General features: G+C 42.8%; 1 protein-coding gene across 19 annotated transcripts in view; it reads right to left on the reverse strand.

Annotated features, from left to right (window-relative positions):
- Positions 1 to 13,932, reverse strand: part of RALGAPA2 (Ral GTPase activating protein catalytic subunit alpha 2) — a 290,584-nt gene that overhangs the window by 183,872 nt on the left and 92,780 nt on the right. For all 19 annotated transcript variants that reach the window (XR_009596074.1, XR_009596073.1, XR_009596071.1 and 16 more), the window contains 2 exons: positions 5,939 to 6,067; positions 4,130 to 4,227 (listed from right to left, as the gene is read on the reverse strand). Coding sequence is in view for 9 of the 19 variants with exons in the window: in XM_060397513.1 (XP_060253496.1) it covers positions 4,130 to 4,227; positions 5,939 to 6,067 (227 nt within the window). In the remaining 10 variants the exon portion in view is untranslated. The remainder of the gene's footprint in view (positions 1 to 4,129; positions 4,228 to 5,938; positions 6,068 to 13,932) is intronic.

Consider the following 13,932-nt stretch of genomic DNA (forward strand, 5'->3'; position numbering starts at 1 on the left):
TAAATTACAAAAGGATATGAATCTGGGGGACCATGAAAAAGATGGTGACGAAGGAAGGGAGGTAGGGAGGAGAGGCAGATGGATGGACAATGGACGGAGGAATTTGAGAAAGTTTCTGATATTTTAATACCCATCTTTGGGCTGAATATCTAAAGAGAATGTACCATAAGTGAGCAACAAAAATCCATGACTGGCAAGATGGAGAATAGAGCCAGAAATGAAGATAGTATATTTAAGGCTCTCCAGCTTAGAGTGTACAAAAACCACGGGATTCAATAAGCCAACTAAAGGAATGAATACTAAATAAGCAAACACATGAAAAGGAGGGACTAAGATGTAAAATTAAAGGATAGAATAATCATTAAGCTAAAGCACATAAGTAGGTCATGAATGAAATATTTAGAAGATTAACAGTATGTAAAAAAATGTTACTCAGCTTTAAAGAAGGATGATATGTATCTAATATTGTTGATGTTGTTTAGTTGCTCAGTCGTGTCTGACTCTTTTGTAACCCCATGGACTGTTGCCCACCGGGCTCCTCTATCCATGGGATTTCCCAGGCGAGAATACTGGAGAGGGTTGCCATTCCCTTCTCTAGGGATCTTCCTGACCCAGGAACTGAATCTGTGTCTAGTACACTGTAGGCAGATTCTTTACCACTCAGCCACCTGGGAAGCATATATTTCAAATATGATAATGGAATATACACAGGCAATCTCCTTAATTGAAAAGCAGATTATAGGCTCTTCTGCTTCTGACTCTCTGGAAGATGAAATACCCTCCAACTATAGAATCTACATAAAAATCTAGGGCTCACAGAAAGTAAAATAAACCCTCAAGGGATCCAGCCCCTCTTCCTACTCCCCCTCAAAGCAAACAGAAATCAGGGCAGTAAAATGGGGCTACCTTGGGCATTAATCTAATATTACCAGTGCCAGTGGCAAAAGGAACCAGAGTCCCAAATTAAAGTAGCACTCCCTGTTTTGTGAAACTTCATCACGTCAGAAATTCACATTTTCTGCAGATTCAGATTAGGCAGCTAGGAACTCATAATCAAAAGTTACCAAACACCAAAGGAAATTAAAAACCCACCAAGCACAAATCTTAGAAACAACAAACATCAGATTTAGATTCCCCACCCATCCCTCAAGGATTTCGGATAATCAGATAAAGTATTCAGAACTGCAATCTGTGACTAGTTTAAAGGAATAAAAGATGGGAATCACAAAAAAACTATAAGAGATCAAGAGAGATTACAAGATATACTTGAAAAGTATTCACCTGAACTTTCAGAAGCAAAACACAAAATTGTTGAACCAAAAAAACTCAATGGGACCATTAAACAGCAGACTATATATGCATAAGAAGAGAATTATTGAACTGAGTGAAAGACAGATCTGATGAATCATCCAGAATGCACCCACACAGCCAAGGAGAAAGGAATATATGAAAGGGGGCTTAAGAGATACAGAACACAGAATGATAAAGTCTAAATATATTTCTACCCAGAACTCCAGAAGGAAAGGGGAGAGAGAACAAAGAATAGGCAATATTTGATAAATGGATTACCAAGAATTTTCCAGAAGCGATGGAAGAACAATTATTCACAGATGCCCGACACATAGCATATCCAAAATAGGGCAAACTGTACCGACCAAGAGAAAATGTGCCTAAATATACTGTAGTGAAACTGGAGGACAAGGATGAAGGACAGTGAGGAACAACAAACAGGATGGACAGAAGACCTCTCAACAGCAACAACAAAAGACAGGAGATAGTAGAAAAAATAGCTTCCATTAGATGGGGGTGAGGAGGAAATAGGGGAACCAAAGAATTAAGGCAGAGAGACAAAGTAACCAAAACAAGTCACCAAGGTGACTCAAGAAGCACCAAAACAAAGCCTCACACATTTGGGATGCAGTATCTATGAGAGAGAGGCAGCATTTTCAGAGCAATAAAGGAAAATGAATTCAGTATAGGGGACCCACGATAAGTGGCTATCCATGTAGGGAAAAAAATGAAAGTGGATCCCTAATGCCATTCCATAAACAACAGCTCCAGGCAGATGAAAGACTTAAATGTATAGAACAAAACGGAAACACTTATAAATATAAGGCAAATATTCTTATCCCTTTCAAGTTGATATTTTAAATTTTTCAGGGCTTCCCTGGTGGCTCAGTCATGAAGAATCTGCCTGCTAATGCAGAAGAAATGGGTTGGATCCCTGAACCAGGAAGATCCAACGTGCTGCAGAGCCACTAAGCCCATGGACCGCAATTACTGAGTCCATGTGCCCTAGAACCGGTTCTCTGGAACAAGAGAAGCCACCGCAGTGAGAAGCCTGTGCACTGCAATTACGGAGTGGCCCCATCCCCCACCATAACTAGATGAAAGCCTACACGACAACAAAGATCCAGCACAGCCAGAAGCAAACACATAGATGAATTTTTTTTAATTTTCATAAAATGTAATAACAAAAAATGATCATCAAGGATATCAAAATTAAGAGCTTCTGTTCATCAAAAGACAACATAGAGAATGTGAAAATATAAGCCACACATTGGAAGAAGAAATTCACCAGGAACATAACCAATATAGGATCCGTATTCAGACTACATTAAGAATTGGTACAAATAAAAAAGACAAATCAACAGGAAAATGGAAAAGACATCAGTAGGCACTCCACAGATGAAACACATATGGCCAACCAACATAAGGAAAGACTTTATCAGCAACTTAAGAAATGCAAAACAAAATGAGATCCCATTTTCACCCACTTGACTCCCAAGATTTTAAATCTGACAGTAGTAAGTGTTGGCAGGAATGTAGATGACCAGAAACTTTGTATACACTGCTGGCCAAAACAGAAGTGGTACAACCACTCTGGAGAAAGACACATTCTCTTGTAAAACAGAGAATCCTTTTTCTCCGGGACACATCAGTTCCACTCTAAGACAACACTGTTGAGAAAATCTTACACATAGATCTTGAAACACATACAAGGATATGCACAGCTTCATTTCTCATTAAAAAAAAAAAAAGCGGGGGGGGAGGGGTGGAACAAGCTAAACGTCAACAAGAGAGTGGAAAAGTGAACTGTGGTCTACTCATGGTGGAATATCAAACAGCAGAGAAAGCAATGAACTAGAGCAACGTGCCACCATGTAAATACATGGTAATGAGCGAACAAAGTAATCATACCACCTTTATAAAGTTTAAAAATGAGGGAAACTAAAGGATGCATTGTTTTAGAGGTACATACATTTCAAGCAAAACTACAAAGGAAAGCAAAGACACGATCAACACAGAGCTAACATAGAGCTGTTCTCTGAGGGACCAAGATGATGCCCACAAGGCACAGCAACAGCTCTGAAGATACTCTGGTTTCTGCGCTGGTGGTGAGTCTCTGGGTGTTTATCTGATTGTTGAAATACACAGAGAATATACATACAAATGGAATGTACGTATAAAGCTGGTATATGCCCATTAAAAAAAATGAAGACGGAGGAACACTCATATCTTCCAGGCAGGGAAGAGTAGAGAGTGACTTTCTGTGTGTATTTTGTATCTTTCTGGGATGTCTGAGTGTTCTATTCATAGATACTACATTAAAAAAAAAATGAGTAAATAGGAATTATCTGCATGAATGAGTTAGGGCTACTTTTTAATTTTAATCTTTAAACTTTTTATTTGTGTTTTAAGAAACCTGTAAATGCCATTTCACGTTTTTTTAAAAAGAAAGAAACCATAACAGATCGTTGCAACATCTCATTTATCTGTGAAGTTGGGTCAGGTGAAGGCTACAACCTAAAGTGATACCAGGAATAGGGAGTCTGAGCATCTGCTTGACAGGCAAGGACGTCCTTAAAAACAGAAAGTGCACAAACAGACCAGGTGTGAAATTTTGTTTTCATGCTTACTGCGTTCTATTTTTGTAATGTGACTATAATTTTACATAGAAAGTGAGTAAGTCTTTCAAACGTCTCAAGGTCACCTGGCCCTAAAACACATCTAAATGGAAAAAAAATTTAAAAGATAGTGCCACAGCCACTAATAAATGTGCGTACTGTGCCAGTGATCTGTACGTTTATTTTTAATGACCCATAGATGTATTCTGAAAAGATCTCACTGTTATTCCTTCATGTTCTTTCTTCTCATGTCCTTTGGTCTCCTGAGCAGGTCTGGGCTCTGAAGAACTCACATTCTGTGCATTTTCTAGCTTTTGGCCTAGAGATTTGGGGGTGGGGAGGGGGGAAATCAACAACAGAAAGATTTCAGATGGTAACACTGGGAAAAGATTCTTATACACAGGCAATGATTAAATTTAGATATTCTAAGACACGTAAAAACAAGAGTGCAGGGCCCAGCACATGAGCAGCCTATGGATCACGACTGCTCCACAGACCTGGTCTCTGATGAACAGAGAACTTCACTGTCGAGCGCTAATGTTATCCACAGTGAGGGGAGGGAGAGCAACAAGGACCGTCTGGGGGCCTTGGAGAAGGGGTCTCAGACCAGAGCTGCCTGAGTCAGCCAGGCCGGGGAAGGGAGGAAGGGAATGGGGAAGGGAGCGTGAGGTGGCTCAGCATTGCTAGTGAGAGAAGCCACCGACAACCAGTGTCCGTAATAGAGAATGGGATATCTCCACCGAGCCTGCCATCGTTAATTAAAAAGATCAGATTCTATGCGTAGTCTGGGGCCAATAAGTCTTCTTTAAAAAATAAATGAACAAATTCCTAGGAAAAAAAACCCATACAACTTATGCAAATTAAAACAAGAAAAGGAAAATATGAAGTCTTAGAATGATTAAAAAGTCTGAATAGTACTTTAAAATCTTCCGACAAGAAAACTCCAGGCAACTGATGGATTCCACCAAATATTTAAAGGAGAAAGATCATAACAATCTTACACAAAGACTTCTGGAGAACAGAAAATCTTCCAGGTAACACATTTCTCAAATTGTTTTTACTGTGTATTTATTATTTTTCTTTCGAGAGAATTTCTAAGAGGGGCTATACCCTGCTCACTGGATGAGGATGGCATGACCCTGACACTGAGGCCTACAGGATGGCTTGGTTGATTGTTCACCTAACTCATGAAACTAAGTACGTATGTTCACTGTTACCAGACACACTTAGACATGCATCTTCGCTGTAAAACACACTAGTCAATGCTCATAGGTCTAACCACCTGCCTCGCCACCTTTCACCCTGGTTGCTGCTGAAAGCTGCTGGAGAAACTGTGTGGATTAATGCCAGTGGGTGTGCGTGCAGGCTCAGTCGCTCAGTCGTGTCCGACTCTGCAACCCTATGGACTGTAGCCCGCAAGGCTCCTCTGTCCATGGGATTTCCCAGGCAAGAATACTGGAGTGGGTCGCCATTTCCTCCTCCAGGGGATCTTCCCGACCCAGGGATTGAACCTGGGTCTCCTGCATTGCAGGCAGATTCTTTACCGCTTAGCCACCAGGGGAGCCCATAACGCTAATAATACAAGTTATCATTTTTCAACCTCGGCAGATCTGCACGCTGCTAATAAACTTCACAAGTCTGGTCGGTCATCCACCTCTCATCCTTCAGCCCATGACCCCTCTCCTCCTGGCCTCTGCCCTAACCTGCTGCCGTCCCTCGCCTGGGGTGAACATCCTCCGCCTCCCACCTCCTCCAGCCACTCTGGATTTCTTTTTAGTCCTCAAACACGCTACACTTGAAAAAAGGACACACACACACACACACACACACACACACACACAATTCAGAGAATTAGATTAAAATAAGTAGTGAAAATATTTCATGTGATTCAAGAAATCACATCCTTGCAATCAAACTCTAAAGTAAATTCCCTTGAAATGAATAGAACTAGGATTAAAGTAGAAAGCCCCACGACACGCAGCCTCTCCCCAGCCAGAAGCTCAGGTCTCGCATGAGTAAGATGCTGATACCTGGGGCGGGCTCAGGACACAGCGGCTCGGTGACCTCAGGGCTGCTGCCGCTCCGAACCATCGGCTGCTGCCCCAGGGGCCCAGATTCGGCGGCAGGTGCGTTTTCTGGCTGCAGGTATTCTTCCACTTCTGTGGGCGTTAACACAGAACACACGGGGATGGATTTCAAAACGTTTTAAAATAATTTCACTACTTCACTGACTCTAAAAAATGTCATTTTAGATACTTTTTCCCCACAAAAATTGTGCAGTAGGATTAGCGGCTTTCACAGTATAACGTTTTCTATGCTTGTTAGTTCTACTTCACTCCAAGGGTACATTTGCCTTCGAAGTTCTATAAAGTGTTTAAATTCAAAGTAAAGAAGTAAAAACAACAACAACAACAGAGAAAGCGCAAGCAGAATGGTTGACAACTGTAAGTCATAGGAGCTTCAGGGACAGGCATGCCCGGGGAGGGGGAGCTAGGAGATGCAGGGACAGGGCATTTCCACTTGAGAGAGCAGCATATCACACATACACACACACACACACACACACACACACACACACACACAGAGGCACGTGCACTTGCACACATACACCACATCCGGAAGGAAGATGAAAGGAAGTGGGAATTTCAGCTTTATCATTTCTTTCAACAGTTAAATGTACAACTGTCCAGTGTAAAATACTGCAATTATTTAATGACATATTACCAAATGCAAGCGTGAATTTATCACTTAGGTACAAAAATGATCCACTGGTATTTTTAGAGAATCAACAAACGTACATCATAAAATAGAAAGCCCCAGCTGAGTACTGACCATTGGGTGATCCCAGCTAGGATCAAGATAAACCATGCTCCCCTAGAGAAGAGAAGTCCCTCCTAGCTCATTTCTAAATGTCATGGTTCATTTTAATCTCCTAAGACAACACAAGGCACTGGAAGGGTCACCCCACCTCCTGTCTGTAGCATGGAAGCTCGAAGGTGACATCATCCCTGATCTCCGGCTTTATCCTCATCAGCCTCCTCCCTGCCCTCCTCCCCGTGGCCTCAGGAAGCCCCTCTACAACCGAGATCTGACAGTACCACCACCAGCCCCCCCACCCCCCCGTGGACACCTGAGGCCTCCACCACTGTCTACTCAAGCTCCCGCTCCTCACAGTGAACAAGGGCCCCTTGATGTCACCCCAGAGGCTTGACAAGGAGTCCTTGCACTCTTCAGTCGCAAGCAGGCCCAGCCCACCTGACCCTGCTGCTCCCTCCCTCCTGCTGCTCCCCCCATCCCTGGGTTGACCTCCACCCCCCACCATGCTGCCCAGGCTCCCCTCCTGCAGGACTTGCCAAGTGGTCTAGCCTATGACCCCACCGCTGCCTCCCCTCCAGACTTCACCCTCCCTTGTGCAGCCTTGGAACTCTACATCCATAACCCTAGGATCATATTTTCTCCAAATTTTCATTAGTCACAGTTTCAGTCCTTCTGACAAACTATGACAAACCCAGACAGCAAAGACATCACTTTGCCAACAAAGGTCTATCTCATCAAAGCTATGGTTTTCCAGTAGTCATGGACAGATGTGAGTTGGACCATAAAGAAGGCTGAGTGCTGAAGAATTGATGCCTTTAAACTGTGGTGTCGGAGAAGACTCTTGAGAGTCTCCTGGACAGCAAGGAGATCTAACCAGTCAATCCTAACAGATATTAACCCTGACTGTTCATTGGAAGGACTGATGCTGAAGCTGAAGCTCCAGTACTTTCACCTGATGTGAAGAGAAGACTCATTGTTAAAGACCCTGACGCTGGGAAAGATTGAGGGCAGGAGGAGAAGGGGGCAGCAGAGGATGAGATGGTGACTCAATGGACATGAGTTTGAGCAAACTTTGGGAGATGGTGAAGGACAGGGAAGCCTGGTGTGCTACAGTCCATGGGGTCGCAGAGTTGGACATGACTGAGCGACTGAACAGCAACAACAATCAGTTCTTCTAAGAAGGGACTGATCAAAACTCAGCCTGTAATGTCCTCCCTGGACGTGTCACCCAATTCATCCCCTGAAATGCGGCCAAGGTGTCCTCTTCTGTGTAACCTTCAACCAGAGCCACAAGCCAAAGGACTGGTTTACCCCAACCAAGAAGCTGTATGTAGGAAGATTCTAAATATAATAGAGGATTTCACTGAAGGGCGGTTGCTTTATTTTTACTATCCACACAAAAATTCTATTTTTAAGTACATGGATACAAGTTACCAGACCTCAAATCCAAAGTCTAGGTGTAAAAGTAAAAGCGTGAGTCGCTCAGTCACTTTTCAATCCCATGGTCTGTCCATGGAATTCTCCAGGCAAGAAAACTGAAGTGGGTTGCCATTCCCTTCTTCAGGGAATCTTTCCAACTCAGGGATTAAACCCAGGTCTCCTGCGTTGCAGGCAGATTCTTTACCGTCTGAGCTACCAGGGAAGCAGGGCCATGGTCTAAATCCAGATACTGTCAAGAAGCTGGACTCAGGGAACAAACAAAGGAAGGCAGGGTAGCAAGAGCAGACAGATCCACCACAGCCTCATCTTTCCACATTGTCTCTGCCCTTCTCTGATCCTGAAGAGCCAAGAGCTGTTCACTTCCCCACAAGAAACATGGGACATCCATAAACACCATGCTCCATACAGCATCCCAGATGCTGGCCCCCTACAGCTCTGCTCCCAGACTCCTCAGTATCAGGCAGAGGAAGCCAGATGACATCATCGGCTGTCCTTCCCACTGTTTTCTTTCCTTGTTCATTGTAATTATGCAAGACACTGACACCTTCTGGGAAGGGATTCTATTTGTTAATGAACCTACTTGTAAATCCAGTGTCAGCAGAGGGAGCCCAAGAGCTTCCTGCTTCTATCAGAAACAACTGGCACCTGCCAGTCTTTATGGACAGTGGGAAGAGCGGGCTTTATGCCCTTAAACGTGATGCCAAGAGCTGGTAGATGTTGGTTTCTGGGCTCTGAGCGGAAACAAATAAGGACTGGGCCAATGCTGGCAGCATCTTTCTCAGGATACAGAATATCGCCATCTGGTGGGATGAAGCCCAGCCTTGGGACTACGGCTTCTAAACACAAGTGTCCCCACCGGTCCTCAGACAACAGACGGATAAAGAGCCTGCAGGGCCAGCTGCTCTGCCTTCCCAACAGGCTGGCCTGATGTGGCTTTAAGGCTCTGCTTTTGTAAAAACGCTGATCGAGCCTTCTTAGGTGGAGGAAGTCCAAGCGTGCAGAAACCACAGGAACAGGTGGGATGGGAGACCTGTGAAGAGGGGGAGGGTGGAGGCAAATCCCGGTCGCAGGAACTGCCAGGCTGTGGGGTGGGTGCCCTGAGCTACTCCTGGACTCAGCTGTCACATGAAAGAGGGTGAAGGGAAAAAAAGCATGCAAATTCTCTTTATCCCGCAAGTTAAACACAATTTCCCAATTTGGAACTGGACATTTTTGGGCCTTTTCTCATATTTTGTCCTAAGTCTATACTCAATATTTGTTCTGTACAGATGAACAAATGACTACCAGAAACATTTTCTTCGTACTTTTTTCCTTTCTTTTTAAAACAGTTCTCGAGCTCCCCCTGCTGGCTTTTTTATTTCGGTTAAGGCTGTCCCTCTTCTCCAGGGTCAGATGCAGCAACTGCTCTTTCCTAACAAAACCATTTAACATTAATACCAAAAACTAAGATGATGGCATCTGGTCCCATCACTTCATGGCAAGTAGAAGGAGAAAAAATGGAAGCAGTGGCAGATTGTATTATCTTGGGCTTCAAAAATCACTGTGGATGGTGACTGCAGCCACAAAATTAAAAGACGCATGCTCCTTAGAAGAAAAGCTATGACAATCCTAGACAGCATATTTAAAAACAGAAACATCACTTTGCCAACAAAGGTCCATATAGTCAAAGCTATGGTTTCCCCAGTAGTCATGTATGGATGTGAGAGCTGGACCATAAAGTAGGCTGAGCACTGAAGAATTCATGCTTTTGAACTGTGGTGTTGGAGAAGACTTGAGAGTCCCTTGGACTGCAAGGATATCAAACCAGTCCATCCTAAAGGAAATCAACCCTGAACACTCACTGGAAGGACTGATGCTGAAGCTGAAACTCCTATACTTTGGCCACCTGATGTGAAGAGCTGAAAAACCTGAAAAATCCTCACTAGAAAAACCCTGATGCTTGGAAAGATTGAGGGCAGGAGAAGGGGGTGGCAGAGGATGAGATGGTTAAATAGTATCACTGACTCAATGGACATGAGTTTGAGCAAACTTGGAGAGATGGTGAAGGAGAAGGAACCCTGGTGAGCTGTAGTCCACAGGATTGCCAAGAGTTGGACATGACTTAGTCACTGAATAACAACACTGATATGCAAATATCAAGGTAGAGGATTATCTGATGTGCAAAATAGAAATAGGACCGTCTAAGTTAATAAAAAGGACATTATAAATGCTGGGAGGTCTAACGCAGTCTCTGTTTTGAATATCACACCATTTAAATCACTTCAAGGGACTGAATTTTATCTCAGAATCACCAGATAATGCACATTCTCTCAAGCAGGGCTAAACTAGTAACCCAAATTCTAAAAGCACCAACTTTTTAGCTTCTTGAGAGGATACGTTACACAACGCTCATTACTAAATCACTGCTTTCTAAAGCGCACTCAAAGCACTATGACCAAATAAGGACTGATTTCATTTTTCCCCACTGAAAGAAGAGTTGGCATGATTAAATTAAGTGTGCAAACTCTTCAGAAACTTCAATTTATCCCAACCATCTGACTACTTTTCAAAGACATTTCATTCACTCTCTAATTTGAGGCTTCTTTAATCCATCTTACTAAACAGACTGAGATTCATTCTTCAATTACCAAAACTTCGGGTTCTGTTTACTCCTCATACAAGGTTGCACAAGCAAAATTAATCATGTAGTTCCCTAACTTCTAAAACACTGGGCACAAATCAACTTGACCCTATAAAAAGCACAAGAAACATAAATCAATTCAACATCTTGACGTGTCCCACAAGGACGCTGGGGACCCTGTTCATAAGCACGTTCTGACAATCTGGTGCTACCTGGAAGCCGAAAAGTCAGATGCAGAGGCAGCAAAGTGAGGCTTTCGATTAGGCCCCATTAAGCCTCCTTTGGAACAAGAGAAGATCATGACCCTCTAATTACAACCATTATAATATTCTCCAAAGAAACATAAAGCCTACCATCTGCATGGCCTGTGCTACACATTGATAAATGTCCAAATATTAAAGCAGTTAAAAGTGCAAAACAGCTGGAAAGAACTGTTTCCATTGAAGAGAAAAAAAAAAAAAGGAAGTCACTGAAACTGCCAGCTTCACCCTCAATGTGTTCTTTTATGCAGCTATTCATACGAATTAACAGAATACAGGTGGTTGTGACTGTCCCACAATTCTGCTACAATCAAATAAGGTATCCCAAAGGGATCAGAATATCAGAGTGGATGAAGGTAAGGAATTGTCTGTTGGTTATATTATTAAAACACATGTCGGTGAGACAAGAAACAAAACCAAGAAACGTTAACCAAAAAGAATACAAAGTTAGCCGATCGTCATCTATAGTAAAGAGGGGCAACTTTAAAAGTGTCTGTAGGACTTCCCTGGTGGTCCAGTGGTTGGGAATCTGCCTGCCAATGCAGGGAACACAGGAACAACAAAGGAAGCCACCCCAGTGAGAAGCCCTCACACTGCAAGTGAAGAGTAGCCCCTGCTCGCTGCAAGAGAAAGCCTGAGGACAGCAATGAAGACCCAGCACAGCCAAACAAACAAACAAAAAGTGTCTGTGTATTACGCACACACGGATGTATGCCTAGCCGACTACATCTGTATTTAGCAACAGGTTAGCGAGATAGGCCAGCACCAGAATTTAAAATGGAGCACACATTTAATCCCCTCGTGGGCCAACCCATAGGGGGCATAAAATCTCCTACTGAGGACTGATACACGTCATTCTGGGCCTGGGCCTTTAATACAACAGTCACCCGGGACCGTGGATCACTTTTCTAGTACAGCAGACAATGGCATCAGACGAGGGAAGAGCTTGCACACTGTGGTTTTCAGATGAAACATCAGCAGATCATCCTCAAAGTCACTGTACCGCTAGGTCCTTTACACCGTAAAACTAGGAGGAGGATGGTGAAGGCACAGAAACAGACCAAGCATGGCCTGCTTCATTCCACCCTAAATCGACAGCTCTCAAATCCCAGTACCATTGATGTTTTGGGTCAGACGGCTCTCTGCAGCAGCCTTGTGCATTGTAAGATGGTTAGCGGCATCCATTCCCTGGACGCAGGGAGCAGGACCCTGGCTTGATGACCACAAATGTCCCCAGACACTGCTAAATGTTCTTGGGGGGCAAATCGTCCCCAGTTGAGAATCCCTGCTTGAAATCTTATTCAATTTCTGTTGGAACTGTGTACACACATATGGGAATTGAGAACCTGGGTCAACTAACATATAATAATGAATGAGAAAAAGAAAAAACCTCCAAAATGGGATTACTAACAGGAAGACATTTCTTGTGAGAACATATTCTGGGCAAACTAGTTTTAAAAACAAACAAAATGGGGTGGGGAAAAAAATGGGATGTGAAAAAGGAACGCTTTTCAGCTTATGGGCATATACCAGCCAAACAGAAAGCAAAACTAATTTAAATACTTTTTTAATCATCTCCAGCTCAGAGTATTTTTTTTTTAAACCAAACTGTGAAGGAGTTAAATGTTCAATCAGTGGCCATCTTCTCGTGTACCATTCTTACTATTTTCCACCTTCAATATCTACTAGACAAAAAGAGCTTTCTAAGAAACGCAGTTCTTATTCTTCTACCATATTCTAGAAGTAAGTAACATGACATTTTATGTATTCATCAAGGGTATGTTGCTTTGCTAAACAAGAGTATGACATGATTTATTGCCACTCAAAGCCACAGTGAAGCTATCTCCAATGTTAAATAAATACTAATCTATAATACTATCTTTCTGAGACCAAAAGGACATGAAAACACTTCCTTCTTCAGCAAGAAGGTTCATTTGGGGAATCACAGAGAAATAAGTAGACACAGACCTAATTATTCACTATAAATCCTTTTGTTGAGGTGTCCATGCTAATAATTACTTTTGATGCGACAACATCTTAATAAACCAGAAAGGGCAAGTATATAAATAATATGTAGCTGAACTCAATTTTACCTGGCTAAAGGCCGGGAATAACATTTCTTTTGAAAATTAGCAATTTTCACCATTGTTTTTTTTTTTAACCTCAAATTGTTTCTACTACTCATTGTTATTTTTCATACCCAATAATCAGTATGAATCTGTGTAAACTGATCATTATTTTATACATGAATATGATTTATTCACTCCAACGAACTCTAGCCTGCATAACTTTTCCAGTTCATTCATTCTGAGGGAGGCACAGCAAACACGCTAACACTGGCAGGCTCAGAATCACTAGAATTTCATGAAGATTCCCTTCCATTCTATAGACTCCATATATAAGGCACACAAGGCTGGCATCACTGTTTCCCCCTCTTAAAAACTATGGTTCTCTGGACGTGTGGACACAGGGGGAGAAGGGGAGGGTGGGATGAACTGAGAGAGTACCATTGACATATATATACTATTATGTGTAGAACAGCTAGTGGGAACCTGCTGTATAAAATAAGGAGCTCAGCTTGGTGCTCTGTGACGACACAGAGGGGTGGGATGGGGGGCAGGAAGAAGTCCAACAGGGAGGGGATGTATGTATATACAGAGCTGATTCACTTCATTGTACAGCGGAAACTAACACAACATTGTAAAGCAATTATACTCCAATAAAAAAAGAAAAACAGTATGGTTCTCAGCTCAGAATACAAAGCCCAGATGCAGAGATTCTGGTTGACTATTTAACTGCTACTGAGTGTCTTAACTACCTAGAAACAAGTGACATTCTTTGAAAATAAACGCCAAGTGCAATGGCCAGGCATACATGCGTGAGGCGG

This window comes from Ovis aries, chromosome 13 (assembly GCF_016772045.2).
Source record: "Ovis aries strain OAR_USU_Benz2616 breed Rambouillet chromosome 13, ARS-UI_Ramb_v3.0, whole genome shotgun sequence".
Lineage (NCBI taxonomy): Eukaryota > Metazoa > Chordata > Mammalia > Artiodactyla > Bovidae > Ovis > Ovis aries.